The sequence below is a fragment of the Lagenorhynchus albirostris genome, chromosome 20 (assembly GCF_949774975.1).
Source record: "Lagenorhynchus albirostris chromosome 20, mLagAlb1.1, whole genome shotgun sequence".
Taxonomy (NCBI): domain Eukaryota; kingdom Metazoa; phylum Chordata; class Mammalia; order Artiodactyla; family Delphinidae; genus Lagenorhynchus; species Lagenorhynchus albirostris.
The window spans coordinates 48487004-48501111 of record NC_083114.1 but is presented as its reverse complement, the minus strand read 5'-3'; the positions used below and the strand labels follow the sequence as shown (position 1 = coordinate 48501111).

The following is a 14108-nucleotide window of genomic DNA, read 5'->3' as shown; positions in this document are numbered from 1 at the left end:
TTTGTCAAGTCTTCCAGGAGCTGCGTTTAATCTAGGGAACATCTGCTCCAGATGTGTCTCTGCACACAAACCAGGCCAGTTGGCCAGGCTCTCCGAACTCAGCCGTGCCCTCGCAGGAGGGGGCTGCAGGGGGACAGGCCTGGGGGGTGGTGGGCACCTTCCCTGCGTCCTCAGATGGGCCTGGGATGTGAACCCCCAGTGGGGAGACGTCTTGGGACTTCTCAGAGCTTTCACAACGTGCACGCTGGTGGAGAGCCTCCGAATGGGGCTGGCACGGGCCGTGTTCTGCGTGGAGCACCTCTTGGGGATAGCGTTCCAGAGCTTGACCTCAGATCCCCTGGGCTAGAGACCGTGACACTGCGTCATTAGGGCTGAACGGTGGCTACTGCCGAGGGGGCTGCCAGGAGCAGGGTGCAGGGTGCGCCATTTGGACTGGGGGCCTTGATCCTGGGGCATCCCAGAGTGTCCCTGTTGGATGCCTGCCCATTTCCCATTCTGAGTGGTACTCCTGGGGCTCCTCGTCCATCCCTACCTCTGAGCTGGGTTCCACAGCCCCACCCACGCTGGCATAGCTCCCCCTCAGCCTCAGACCTGCCAAGGGGCCTCTGGGCCCCCCACGCTCACGGTGAGCTCCAGGGCTGCCCCCCATGCCCCCACAGATGCCCCCAGCGCTGAGACAGAGCCGGCCTTCACTCTCCATCTCAACAGCTGCAGCAACATGGCAGGCCGGCCTCCGGGCCTCTGAGGGCCTGGGGGCCTGGAGGTCTGTGCTATGGCTCTGAGCCTCCCCTTCTGGAAAGGTGTTTGTCTCGTGTATTCTGTGGAGTGGAGCGGAGCGTGCAGCCATGAGTTGCCACAAGGAGTTCCACTGAAACGGCAAAGGGCTTCTGTCCTAAAAGGAGTTTGGAAAACAGTTAATGAGCAGGTTCACACGGAACTCCCTGACTCAGACTCGTCCGTGACTTCAACACGACGCACTAAGTGGGGTGCTGGCACCCCTGCTCCCCAGGCATGGGGCTCGCAGCTCCCTTGTTTCAAGGCACAGTCATGACCTTGTTCAAACACTTGCCCTGCGACCCGCGCCTTCCCCTCGGGGACTGCTGCCTCAGGGCCCTGCTCCAGCCCCTCCCTCTCCCTGTCCCTGAGGCCACTGCTCCCTGGGGAGACCCGGTGACTCCTACTCCCTCGTCAAAGCCCAGGAGCCCCAGAAGTCAGGTGGGAAGCCGCTCCCAGCAGCCGGTCACTCTTGGGACAATCATGGGGTCCCCAAGACAAACTCATTTTCCATGGGGAAAATGTTCAGAGCATTAGCTCAAAGCATGAGTTGTGGAGTAAGACAGCGTCCTGCCCACCCCAGCCCAGCCAACTCGGCCATCCCAGCTGCAGGCCCTCCACCCACCCCTGCCCCCTCACTGCTGGGCCTGGTGGGGAAGGACCAGCTGTGAGGAGCCACATTCCAAGTGGCTGGTAGCTCTGGGCGTCCAGCAGACACACCTCCCCTGGATGTGCCTGGCCAGGACGCCAGTGCCCAGATGGGCCTCCCCGGCCAAGTGTTAGTTCTGTCTGTCTTCATCCCTTCTGGGGGGCAGGGTGTGTGTCCCAGGTGGCCAGAGCGAGGTCCAGGGTGTGGCTGGTGTTCCTGTGCTGGGCAGGGCCAGGCCAGGAGGACAAGTCCAGGCCCCTCAGAGGGACAGAGAGGGGCCTGCTTGACCTGACTGGGAAGCTCCAGGGAGGGTCTCAGGCTGGGGACCAATGCAGGGAACTCTCCTGGGGGCGATGCTGCCACGGCTGGGCACCAGCTCCTTTTGCAGATCTCACAGCACAGAGGAGGCCCGGCTGGTGGAGAGCCCCATACCTGCGGCCTCCAGCAAGGCAGAAGCCTGTCACACCCAACTAAGTCAGCCCCGGGGTGTGGGTCACTGACCCCAGAGCCGCTTGCTCACCTGGAGGCTATGGGTGGTGCAGGCCCAGGTCGTGTCCAGCCCTGCCCCTCCTGGCCAGACGCTCAGCCAGGGCTGCAAGGGCCTCTGTCCACTGTATGTGACCACCGCGTCTCCCTCCTCCCAGGACGCTCTCCAGAGCCCCTTTTGTTGCCCTGCCTCAAAGCTCCCGCACTGCTAAGTGCTGCTGGGTGAGAAATCAAAGGCTCCCTCCTCCATCCTCCACTCTCTCCCCAGCCCATCAGCAATTCAATTTGTGCCACACCGGAGGGATGGTATTAGTCGAGTCAGAGTTAATATGATGTATTGATGGGTTGATTTCCCACCGGCGGGCTGCACGCACCAGGCTCCACGGGGCATCGCTCCCGGGCCACCCGCCAGCTTCTCGCCTCCCTGGGGTCAGGGCGGGTGCGAGCCTGGGGCCTGGAGTTGCCTCTACAGCTGTCTCCTTGCTTCTCTAGCTCCAGGGTACCCCAGATTTTCAGGGAGTCTGGCATCTACCTTCCTACCCATGAGCCACTTGGATCACCATGGAAACAGCAATGTTCTCTATGGGCAACATCGTTTCTATGGAACCCAAAAAGGCAAGTGCTGGTGTGGGGCCGTGAGGGATTGCGTGGGGCCTGGGGCACAGGTCATCCTGGAGGGGTGGAGGGCAGGGCTGGGGGCTTCTGGGGTGCCAGGTAAACGTGGCCAGCCTGGGTGAACCCTCACCTCCAGGTCTCAGGCCACGGCAGGGATAGGGGCTGGAGGAGGGTGGGCCTGCTTCTCAGGCCACTGGAGACTTTGAACTGCAGGGCCCAGGACCACAGCCAAGCAGCAGGTTACATGCCGGGGTCAGGCGAGCTCGCTGAAAAAACACAGCCAAGCTCCCTGAGCTCTCGTGGCTCAGATGGAAGCATCGCAAACAACCGTGGCCCTGAGGGGTGGCACCCAGGTCCCTCAGCACCTGGCCTTTTGCTGTAGCACCCCCCGCCCCGCCCCAACAGGGGTCCCAGGGACATCGGGTGGGAGTAGGGAAGGCCCCCCAGAAGCCTGTACTTCGTGCCTCACCAAGCTAGGCAACACGAGGCCCAGGACCCACCCCACACCTGGGCCTGAGGTCAAGACAGGGCAGGGGACGGGTGGCGGTGGGGGGCGGGCGGCAGCAGGGAAGGGGGGCAATAGCGTGCCCCCAGCAGACAGAGGAACATCTACCCTGTTGGCAGGAGGTGTCGCTGGAGAGGGGATGCTGAGGTTGAGGCTTTGCTGATGAGAAGGCGGGGTTGGTGGAGCCATGGGGAGGGCATTCCGTGAAGAGGGCATATGTTCACGCCATGCACACACACACTCACACGTCTGCGTGCAAAGGAGGGCATTCCGTGAAGAGGGCATGCTCACGCCATGCACACACACACTCACGTCTGCGTGCAAAGTAGGGCATTCCGTGAATAGGGCATATGCTCATGCCATGCACACACACACTCACACGTCTGCGTGCAAAGGCCCAGCCTCAAGGAGCCCGTGGGAGGTGTAGCCACCTGGAGATGAGACAGGTGTGGGGAGTGGCATGAGGCCTTGCTGCCCTGTCTGCAGGATTTTCCTTGGTGGGGTGACGTCTCATTTGCATTTTATAAAGATCTTCTGGGGGTGGTGCCCAAGAAGCTGGGGCAGAGAGATTTTTCGGTTAGTTACTGTGTTTAGATGACAAATAATGGACTTGAATGGGGACATGGGATCCCATGGGAGACCTGAAATGGGCATGAGGGTCAGGGGGTTCCCAGATAACCCCCCATTTATGGCCCAGGCTGTAGGAGGGCGGCGCACCTGCAGAGGAGCAGTTCAGAGGGGAGGGGTGAGTTCAGCTTCCTTGCAGAGGGACTGGGGGACCTGCCTTCCCAGGGGTGACTGGACATTCATGGTGGGGGGTCAGTGCCAGAGGGGCAGGTTAAGAGGTTGACCCAGGCCAAGGAGAGGGACCACCTGGGTAAGGAGGGTGGATAAGGACAGAAGCAGCTCCGGGGAGCCCAAGGATCCCCAAGATCAGGGCTCTGAGTGGGGGTCGGCTTCAGGTGGCAGCAGCTAAGCAGGAGAGAGTCCTGAAGGGTCTCACAGAAGGAAGGGGACCCCAGAGAGGTGACCCTGCGAGGCAGGTTGGCGGCGGGCCTGTGGCCAGCCCTCCTGCCCTTCCACTGCCGTCCCCAGCCCCTTCTCACAGCCTCCCACTCTGTGACCTCAGCTTGTCTATGTCCTGGAGCCCATCTTGCATCTTTGTCCAGGCAGGGCTAGGGAAGGCCTTGGCCCAGCCCAGGGCTGGCCAGCTTTGATGGGTGCAAGTAAGACCCCGCCTACAGACAGGGCCAGGAGAGCTCCCCAGCCCCATCAAGGGTAGGGACGGACGCTGGACGCTCCCAGGGAACCAAGTCTCCTCGGGGCTGGAGGCCAGGTGCACTGCTGCCCAGAGGACAGCCCCCCGCAGGCGTCAGGCTGAGCACCTCAAACTCCCACATCAGCCGCTTGTGTGCTGCTGACAGTGCTTGTCAGGAGCAAGCAGGTGGTCCCAGCCCCAGAAATCGGACCCACAGCTAGGGACCCCATCCAGGGTGTGGGCCCCTGGCTTCCAGGAGCACTCACTGGCTGGTGGCCTCCTGCTTTCACAGTGCTGTGGTAGAGCCCCACCCAAGAACACTTTGGTTTTGGAAATTGAGCTAATTAGGTTTAGCTACACTCTTCCCCCTTGCTTTAATTAGCAGGAAATTGACAAGTAATTTACATGACTCAGGCCGGTTTTACAAGTTCTGAAGGTTTCTTTTGTTCCCTCTCTGCTCCATGCCATCCAGGGTGCCAGCTGGGTGTAGATGGGGTTGGCCCTCCAGGGTCCCCAGAGACAGGCTTAGGGAGCTGTGGGTGTCCCCAGGGCTGGCTGGGGACCCAGGTAGAGAGCAAGGCACCCCAGGTTGAGGGCCCATGCTGGACAGCAAGCCGTGGCCCAGCGCAGGGAGCTGGGGTACACCTGCCACCCACCCAAGCTGGATGGGCCCAGAGCTGTAGAGGCATTGAGAGCCCATAGTGGACTAGGTGGGGACGGCCATCTGGGACCATTTTCCTTTCTTTAAATGATCCTAGGCCCCCAGCCTGGCTGGGGGCCTCCCAGAGTATTCAGGAGGTAGGTGGGCCCGGTCCTTCACACCCAGCCCATTCTCAGACACATACCTGCCCTGGGCCTCACTTCCTCCTGGGGGTCTTAGCACTTACAGGGGGCTACTAAAGGCTGTCCACTTTACTGTCCACAGTGCACGGTCCTGCTTACAGGGGCGTCTCTCAGGCAACTCTCCACGTGGCTGGGCATCCTGAGCTGTGTGCTGTGCACTTAGCCATTCCCCAACTGTGAGCCCACAGCCTCCGCAGCTTTTAAGGTTCTGACAGCTGTTTGTAGAGACCCAACCAGTTTACACTCCCCCAGCATCGTGTGGGGTTGGGGGAGAGGCCCGTGGCCCCAGACCTCACCCCCTGGCTCTGGTCAGGGCACACTGCCGCCCGCTCCTGCCTTCCCTTCACTAATCTCCATGAGTACAGCCGGGCACAGGGGCTGGGCTCTTTGCAGCTCCCATCTCCTAGGGGCTGAACATAAGTCAAAAGCTCTGGGGCATGGGGAGTCAGTGTTTAATGGGGACAGAGCTTCAGATTGGGACGATGAAGAATTCCGGAGATGGACAGTGGTGAAGGCTGCATCACACGAGTGTACTAATTACCGCTGAACGGCACACTTAAAAATGGTTAAAGTGGTGATGTTTACATCACGTGTATTTTACAATTATAAACCTTCCTCATAAAGTGCCAGTGGGTCAGTGTCAGCTGGCAGTGGGGAGGCACCTGGCACAGTGTCTTGGGGGCACTGAGCCCTCCAGCCCCTGCCCCAGGCTTCCCGGTGACCTCAGCTCTCTCGGCACACAGATAACTTCTACCTGCGCAACCTGCCGCCCCAGCCCACGCTCCTGCCCGCCAACCACAACTTCCCCAGCGTGGCCCGGGCCGCCCCCGGCCACCCCATCGGCTCCTGCAGCCGCGACCGGGGCGAGGCCGGCCACCTGCAGAAGGGCGCCAAGGAGTTCGACCGCTTCCTCATGGGCAAAGAGAAAGCCGGCAAGGCGGCCGAGGGCAAGGAGCGGCCGGCGGTGGAGGAGGACGTCGTCAGGGGGCGGCACAAGCTGGTGCTGCCCGTACCGGGGGACTCGCACTGCAAGGAGGGTGGCATGGCCCGGGGTGCCTGCGAGGGCCGCCCCAAACACCTGGCCTCCTGCCTTCTCAACACCAAGGTGCTCGACGGCGAGCTGGGCAGGTCCGCGCTGGCCAGCTGCGCGGGGGGTGTGCTGGGGCGGCCGGGTGTGGGCGTGCCGGCCTCCGGACGCTGCACCAAGGAGGCAGCCGGCCCCGTGGAGCCTGGGCCAGCCTTCGGCGAGTGCCTGGAGCGGAGGCAGCTGCTGCACCATGCCGTGCCCTACACGGTGCCGTCTGGCCTGCCCGCCGGGCCGCCCCCACCCCTCAGCACGGCCGCCGGCTCCTTCCCCTGCCTGCAGCTGCATGGGGGCCCGGATGGGCTCTGCCCCCTGCAGGACAAAGTCCCCCGGGACCCGAAGGCCAGCGGGCCCACCTTCGTGCCTTCCGTGGGACACCTGGCCGACAAGAGCCGCCCGTTCCAGGTGGCCGAGGCCTGTGCCGTGGCGGGTGAGGGCAAGGACCGGCACCTGGATGGGGCTGCAGTGCCTGACCATGCTGCGCTTTATGGGGTCTCCTATGCCCACCTGAAGGCCGAGGGCAAGGGCGAGCGGCGGCCCGGGAGCTTCGAGGCGGCCCTCAACCCCCGGCTGAAGGGCCTGGAGTACCTGGACAGCGCAGGCCCCGAGGCCCCCTTCCCGGGGCTCCCCAAAGCAGGTCTGGACAAAAGCGGCTACTTTGAGTTACCCGCCCCCTCACAGGACTGCGCCCGGCCAAGTCACCAGGACCCGTTGGGCGGGAAAGTCACCCAGGCCTGCTGCACTTTAGACAAGACTGCCAGCAAGGAGACCCCTGTGGGTGCCCCCGGGGCCCAGAAGGTGGCTCGTATCCGGCATCAGCAGCAGTCGGTGGCCCCCGAGGTAGAGCCGGGGGGCAGCGGGGCTGAGGCCAAGCGCAAGTCTCTGGAGCTGGCGTCTCTGGGCTACGGCGGGCCGCCCCCGCACCCCTGGAGTGTCCAGTCGGGCCAGGGGGCCACCGTGGCCATCAGCGAGGAGTGCAAGGCTGGCGCCTACCTGGACCCCTTTGGCGGCACCCTGCAGCAGGCCGCCCTCCTGCCTCAGGACCTGCCCGCCCCGCCTGACGAGGTCTCGGCCATGAAGAACCTGCTCAAGTACAGCAACCAAGCACTGGTCGTCGGCCAGAAGGTGCCCTTCGTGGGCCTGGGGGGCCTGAAGGCCAGCTGTGCCCAGCAGGACGGGAAGTTCCCCGCCTCCAAGGGCACGGGCCAGGCTCCCGGCGACATGGAAAGGCCCGACTGTGCCCGAAGCCGAGAGCACGACGCCCCGCATGGCGATGGGGAGGTGCGGCAGCCGCCTGTGGGCATTGCGGTGGCCTTGGCCCGGCAGAAGGACACGGTGAGCCGGGCGGAGTCAGCCTACAGTGCCAACACAGGGCGGCAGGGCCGGGCAGCCCCCGCCTTCAAAGGTATGGCCCCTCCACAGAGAGGGAGGCGTGGGGCTGTGTTGCTGACCTGCCCTCATCCACGCACCTGAGGCTCCCAGGGCTGTGCCCTGGGCCTTTGTGCCCATCACCTCCCCATGTCTCCAGGCCCTCCCAGGGCTGCCCTGCCCTGCCCCTTCCCTGCGAGGGCCACGGGGCAGAAAACCCTCTCTTAGTTCATCGGCCCCCCTGGCTCGAAGTAGGGTTCCTGCTGGCTCCCCAGCCGCCCCAACCCTCGCCCCTTTCTACCATCTTTAACCTGTGCAGCTGGCGGTGGGCCCCGCTCCGCCCACGCTCTGGACCTGGAGGCCGAGGAGGAAAGGGTGCGTCTGTGCGAGGACCGCTTGGGGCTCGCCGGCCGTGAGCTGCTGCTGCAGTAAGAACCGGGCTGCAGCCTTCGGGGTGGGGTCCGGGCCGTGCCTCTGGGCTCACCCGATATTGCCGTGTGGGATTAAGTGGCTGCTGTGTCAGGTTTTGTGGCCTGCCTCAGGCACAGCTGTGCACCCACCCCAGGCTTTGCTGGGGTTTCTGTCGCTGTTGGAGGGAGTTCTGCTAACTCCCCCTCCCTCCTCTGCTAATTCTCCTTCTGCTGGGGGACTGCTGCTGGGACAGATACCTCTGGCGCTGAGCGTGACCCCGAGGGGTGAGGTGGAGGAGCTGGGCCAGGGATGGCAGCTGTGCTGAGCCCCCCCACCCATCCCCCGTGACGTACAGGGACAACAAGGACCTCGTGGAGTTCGCCCGGATCCACCCGTCAAGCGGCTGCCCTGGAGACCTGGCCCCCCATCTCATGATCGCCGGGGGCTCCTCCCTGCAGAGCAGCCAGCTGGGCGGGGACACAGCCCCCCATCCCCACCCTGCCCACCCCCCCTGGCTGCCCCGCACCCGCAGCCCCTCCCTGTGGATGGGGGGACATTCCTACGGTCAGTGCTCTGAGGGCAGGTAGGGGTGCATGGGGCAGGACAAGAGTCCTGGCCGGGCGTGGTGGCCATTGCTGGCCTGGGGCTGACAGCCCTCAGCCTGGAGCCCTGCTTCCTGCCCCGCACTGCCTGACCTCAGTGCCCTGTCTCCCCAGGCCTCGGGCACCCTGCCCTGCACCAGAACCTGCCCCCCGGCTTCCCTGCGTCCGTGCCTGGCTCCATGCCCCCCGTCTTCCCCCTCTCCCAGGATGCCCCCACACAGCTCGTCATCCTGCCTCCTGAGCCCACACCCCACGCCGCCCCCCATGCACTTGGTAAGGGCCCCCCGGGCCAGGCTGTTCGTGTGTGCGGCTGTCAGAAGTGGGTCTGAGGAAGGGAGCAGCCCCCCACGGGGGTAGGGGAAGGGACAGGGAGGCAGGCACCCGGCCAGAGCCCGGGAGGCAGGTGCGAGGCGGTCGAGCGGGAGGTGAGGGCTGGCAGAGGCCAGCTCGGTGGCTGGGATGCAGCCCGGCGCTCTGTCGCCGCCGGGGGCTGACGAGCCCTTTGGCCCGGCCCACAGCTGATGTCATGGACCAGGCTTCACTGTGGCCCCCCATGTACGGGGGCCGGGGCCCTGCCTCCCACATGCAGCACCCAGGCCAGCTCCCTGTCTACTCGCGGTCCCAGTTCCTACGGCAGCAGGAGCTCTACGCCCTGCAGCAGCAGCAGCAGCGGGCCGCTCAGGCTCTGGAGCAGCAGCGGGCCACCCAGTTCCAGGTACCTGCCCCCTCGGCCACACCCAGCTGGGACCCAGGACACTGCTGGCTGCCTCTCTGCTGCAACCTGGCCTGGCCCAGGAGTCCCCACTGCACACTCCCCCCACCCCTGCCCCACGCTGATGTGATGCCCTGAGCAGGGGGCCCAGCCGGGCTGAGCCTCTGCCCCAACCCAACAGCAGAAGCCTGAGGACCGCCACCTGGAGCTGGAGGAGCCCGCCCAGGAGAAGGCCTTGAAGTCCACCCACAAGCCAGTTGCCTTAACCCCCACGGCCAAGGGCACCCCCTCACCCGCCACCGCAGGCCCTGCCAAGCTGTCACCCTGCTGCCACTCTCCCGCCCCGAAGCCCCCCGCCGCCAGCTGCCCTACACCACCGCTGCATCCTGGCGCCCCGTGCACTTTATCCGTCTGCCCCACCGGCAGCCCCGGGCCAGGCTCCAAGCTGCCCAGCGCCGAGGAGAAGAGTGGGGAGGGCCAGCGGCCCGGAGCCGACTTCAACACGTTGGAACCAGGTGAGAGCGGGCGGCACTGGGCTGGCCTTGGCCTGCCCCCCTCCACTCAGGCCTGTCACTTGTCTGGTGGGCAGGGCTGCCTGGCTTAGCACCTTCAAGGGTGTCCTCACAGACCCAGTCCCCCCAGTAGGGCCTGGGGCAAGGTCGCCTGTCCCTCTGCTCTTTCTCTTCCTTCTTCTCCACAGTCCTTCTGGGGGACCCACAGGGGAGGCGCTCAGGGCCCCCGCCCCTGGCAGATGGGGCAGGATGAAGGTCAGGCCCAGCCGGCTGGCACTGGAGCCTTGTGGATAAGGAAGCGCCTGGCCTGCCGGGGACAGTGGCAGGACCACAGGGCAGCAGGCACGAAGCTGGGCAAGGGAGCTCATCCTCACTGTCAGGGCCCGAAATGCCACCACTTGGGCCCAAGGCAAGGAGAGGCAGCCTGTGGTGGAGGGTCCAGGCCCAGCCTCGGCCTCTGCAGCTGCCCTCCCACCCTGCGCCCCGCAGCTCCTCCACAGCTATTTGATTCTCTCTGAATTAGGCTGAGCGTGTACACGGGAAGCCCGTGTGGCGAACATAAAATTCGTCCCAGTTCCACAAGAAGGAGGCTGAAGCCATCCGAGGTTGTTGGGTTTTTTTTTTTCAGAGTTTTTTTTTCTTTTTTTTTTTTTCTTTTATTGTAGTTAATGGGGCATAATGCCTCCGACAGGCTGCCAGCTCGTTCTGGTTCAGGGAAAGCCCTGATTCAAGTATCTTGTTTTAAAATCCCCCTTTTCTGGTTAGCCACACCACACAGACCAGAGATGGCCTCCAGGGACCGCCATGGACCCCCCCCACCCCCGCACGAGGCAGTGGCTCGAGCTGGGGAGCACACAGCTGTCCTGGCCAAGGAGGAGGGCCTGGGGGCTTCCCCTCCTGCACCCGGTGCTCCCCTGCTGCCCCCCTCAACATACCACGTCCCCATTCCTGCCTCATACATTTCACAGGCAGAGGGTTGGCTGGGGACCCTCCCCGTCAGGTGTGGGTCTGAGGTGTTTGAGGTCACCCTCACCCCCAGCTGCTCTCTCCTGACAGCGCCCTCTTTTGCAGACCTGCCTCCAGGATACATGTGCCCTGCGGCGGGCTCGGGCTTCTCCCTGCCCCGCATTGTGCACTCATCTGACCTCTCGGACCCCGAAACTATGCAAACCGCCCCGCCGGGGGCCCAGCCTGAGCTGGCCAGGACGTTCCCACCCGGGGAGCTGGGCCCACACAGCCCCCAGAACCTGGAGGAGCCTGGGCTGCCCTCAGGGGCCAGGGAGGCCACCCAGGACCTTGCCGCACACCCCAACCCTGCCAAGCGGGGACCCCCGGGGAAGGCAGCAGACCCCAGCCCACTGGAGGGGCTGCGAGAACTGCGGTGTGGGGCCCTCCTCGAGGGAGGGGGACCTGAGGCCACTGGCCAGGCTGATTCTACTCAGGGAGGGGCCCAAGAGGAGAGGACCACAGAGGAGGGACGGGAGGAGGGAGAGCAGGGGCCCTCATTGGGGGCCAGCCCCCAGGCCACAGAGCAGCCGGCAAGGAGCCTGGGTGCCCCGGATCAGGCCACGCCAGGCGAGCAGCAGGCCCCTGCAGAAGCAGAGGCGGAGGAGGCGGCCAAGTTCAAGGAGGCCGAGCTGGAGGAGGAGGAGGAGGAGGACTGGGGGCTGACTCCCGAAAACAGCCAGCCGCCCAGGGAGCTGCCGGGTCTGGACGCCCTGGTGGCAGCCACCATCAACCTGGGGGATCTGCCCGCTGTCAGCCCACTGGACCCTCAGCCCCGCACTGTCCCTGGGCCACCCAGCACAGCTCCCCTGCCCCGTAGCTCAGGGATTCATGGCATTGCCCTGCTCAGCGAGCTGGCCGACCTGGAAATCCAGCAGCAGAGGACTGAGCCAGACCTACAAGGTAAGCCCCATCCCTCCGGAGCCCCAGGAGCTGGACCTTTGGGCATAGGCTCAGGGTCAGCCGGCCAGTGGCCTTCAGCCCTGCTCCGTTGTCCCCACAATGTGGCCCCTTGTCAGGAAACCAGGCAGGTGTGCCCACACGGTGTTACCCCCAGCCCTGGCTGCAGGGTGAGCCATGGGGTAGGGCCTCAGGGCCAGGCCTGCACCCTGACGATGGTGTCAGAAAGGTGGCTGTGTGTATTCACGATGCCCTGAAGGGGCTTGAGGGTGTCTCCAGTTTACACACAAGGATGCCAAGGCCCACAGGGGTGGGGGTGGGGGGGTCAGGTCACTAAACTACGGCCTCACAGCCAGGAAGCGGGTAGGAAAGACGGTGCTCTCGCTATAAGCTTTTACTTCCTTGGGTTCTGCAGCTTCCGAACCTAGCCTGCACGGGGCCCAGCTCAGGACGTGGCAATCTCGCCTCCCAGGCCCCAGGGAGGTGGCACCCCCCACGTCCCCCTCAGCCTCACTAGGCCTTGGGGCTGACCTGTGGGACAAGATGCTCCTGGGCTCCCTGCACCCTGCCCAAGGTCCCCAGGGTGCCAGCCCAGGGCTGGTGCCGCCCTGACTCGGACCAGAGCCCAAGGGCCACGTGTTTGCTTAGGCCTCTCTAGCACTTAGGTCCCCCACAGGGACCCCTCCCAGGCGCTCCCTGCCGGAACCCCTCAGGCGGTGAGGGGAGCACCCCCAGCCAGGCTTTGTGCCCCGTTGATACTTATAGAAAGAACCCAACAAAATCCTCAGCTGGCCCACTCGTTTTCCCACCGCATGAAGCTCTCCACTGCCCACTGCCAGCCACCAGCACCTCTTGTGCTGCGTGGAGCTACGGGAAGGTTCTTGTAAAGTTAATTTCCCTGAAGGTCTCTGTGTCACTCCTCTCTTGTCTGACCAGAGGGGCCACCACTGTGCTGAAGAGAGTAAGCCGGGGGGCCCTTGCCGGTCAGGAACTCTGGGAGGGCCTCGCCTGGAGCTGTAGCGTGAGGTGGGGCTGCCCCAGTCAGGGCCTTGCTGCCCAGAGCCACCGAGCGAGTGTGGCTGGCGTGCGGGTGCACCGAGCAGGCTGCCGGGCGCCATGTGTGTGGCCACCGGTCTGTGCACGTGAATGCCTGCTGGACCCGTGCCCGTTCATTGAATGGATGCTCACGTGTAGACCACGTGTGTCCCATTGTGGGTATTGCAGCTGCCAGCCCAGGCCAGGCCCTGCTGCCACTGCTGGGTCTCCACCCAACCCTTCCCTTCTGGAACCTCCAAACCCCCCTCTCCCCTCCTGTTTCTCCCAAAACCCCCGCCCTCCCCTCTTGGAGCCCTCAGGCCTTCACCCTCCCCTCCTGCTGCTCCCAGGCCCCCACCCTCCCTCTGTCCCAGTTACTTGGCCCGTCTGCACAGCCTCTCAGCTCTAGAGCCGTTCCCTACAAGCTCAGTGACTGCTTTGCCTGAAATTACTTAGGAAATCAGTTCATTTTCTGAGCAAAAGGCAGGACTCACAGACAGAGGAGGCGGGAGAAGACCATGCCGGGAACGGGCCAGGGTACAGAGGGGAGAGGGAGGGGTAGAGATCCAGAGGGACATCGGGGCCTCCTGCCCCCTCCTCCCAGAGGAGACCCCCTGAAGTACCTCCCAGGCCAGGCAGAGCTGGTGAAAGGCCAGGTGGCGGCCCCTGAGAAGTGGGGGTGAGGAGGTAACCAGGTTCTGAAAGGTGACATGGCCCCCAACTCCCATAGCCGGGCCGAGTGGAGCTGGTATTCAGGTCCCGGGCTCTTTGCTCCCAGGCTGGGGCCAGCCCCACCCTCACTGATGTGGGCGTCCAGAGCCCTCACACCCCGCACCAGTAGGACTTGGCCGCAGGACCCTGGCTTATCCCCCACCTGGGCTCAAGTCTAGGGAGCTCAGTGGGCAGGCTGCCCAGCCCGCGGACCGCCATCGCAGGGGGGCAGGGACTCAGGCCCCAGATGGAGCCCTGGGGTGGGAGGGAGTCGGACACTTCTCTGGCCATTCACTTGGCTGGCGTGGATGCTGGGGCCTGCCTGCAAGGGCCCATCCCCAAGACACCCAAAATGCTCCACTCTGCATTTGGAGGGGCCACTGGGGGGCATGGTGCCCACTGGGCTTCCCATCCACCCTGGAATTTTGGGAAGGCCAGGCCCTGTCCCTTCTGGAGTATGGTTGCCCCTTGTTCCTGAGTGACCCACCTGGTTTAGGTGAGTCAAGATCCCAGACCCCCCTTTTGAACTTCCCTGCTGACCTGCACCCCTCCTCCCACCTTGTCCTGGCCCCAACAGCTTCTACCGGCCTGGCTGGTTGGGGAAGTCCAAGCCTTGGCCCTCTTCTGTGCCTGTGGAG

General features: G+C 64.4%; 1 protein-coding gene across 5 annotated transcripts in view; it reads left to right on the top strand.

Annotated features, from left to right (window-relative positions):
• The window catches only part of BAHCC1 (BAH domain and coiled-coil containing 1), a 56065-nt gene that overhangs the window by 27279 nt on the left and 14678 nt on the right, over positions 1-14108 (top strand). For all 5 annotated transcript variants that reach the window (XR_009537821.1, XM_060136139.1, XM_060136140.1 and 2 more), the window contains exons 3-10: positions 2402-2524; positions 5874-7619; positions 7902-8010; positions 8349-8557; positions 8710-8868; positions 9114-9310; positions 9489-9822; positions 10891-11727. Coding sequence is in view for 4 of the 5 variants with exons in the window: in XM_060136139.1 (XP_059992122.1) it covers positions 2402-2524; positions 5874-7619; positions 7902-8010; positions 8349-8557; positions 8710-8868; positions 9114-9310; positions 9489-9822; positions 10891-11727 (3714 nt within the window). In the remaining variant the exon portion in view is untranslated. The remainder of the gene's footprint in view (positions 1-2401; positions 2525-5873; positions 7620-7901; positions 8011-8348; positions 8558-8709; positions 8869-9113; positions 9311-9488; positions 9823-10890; positions 11728-14108) is intronic.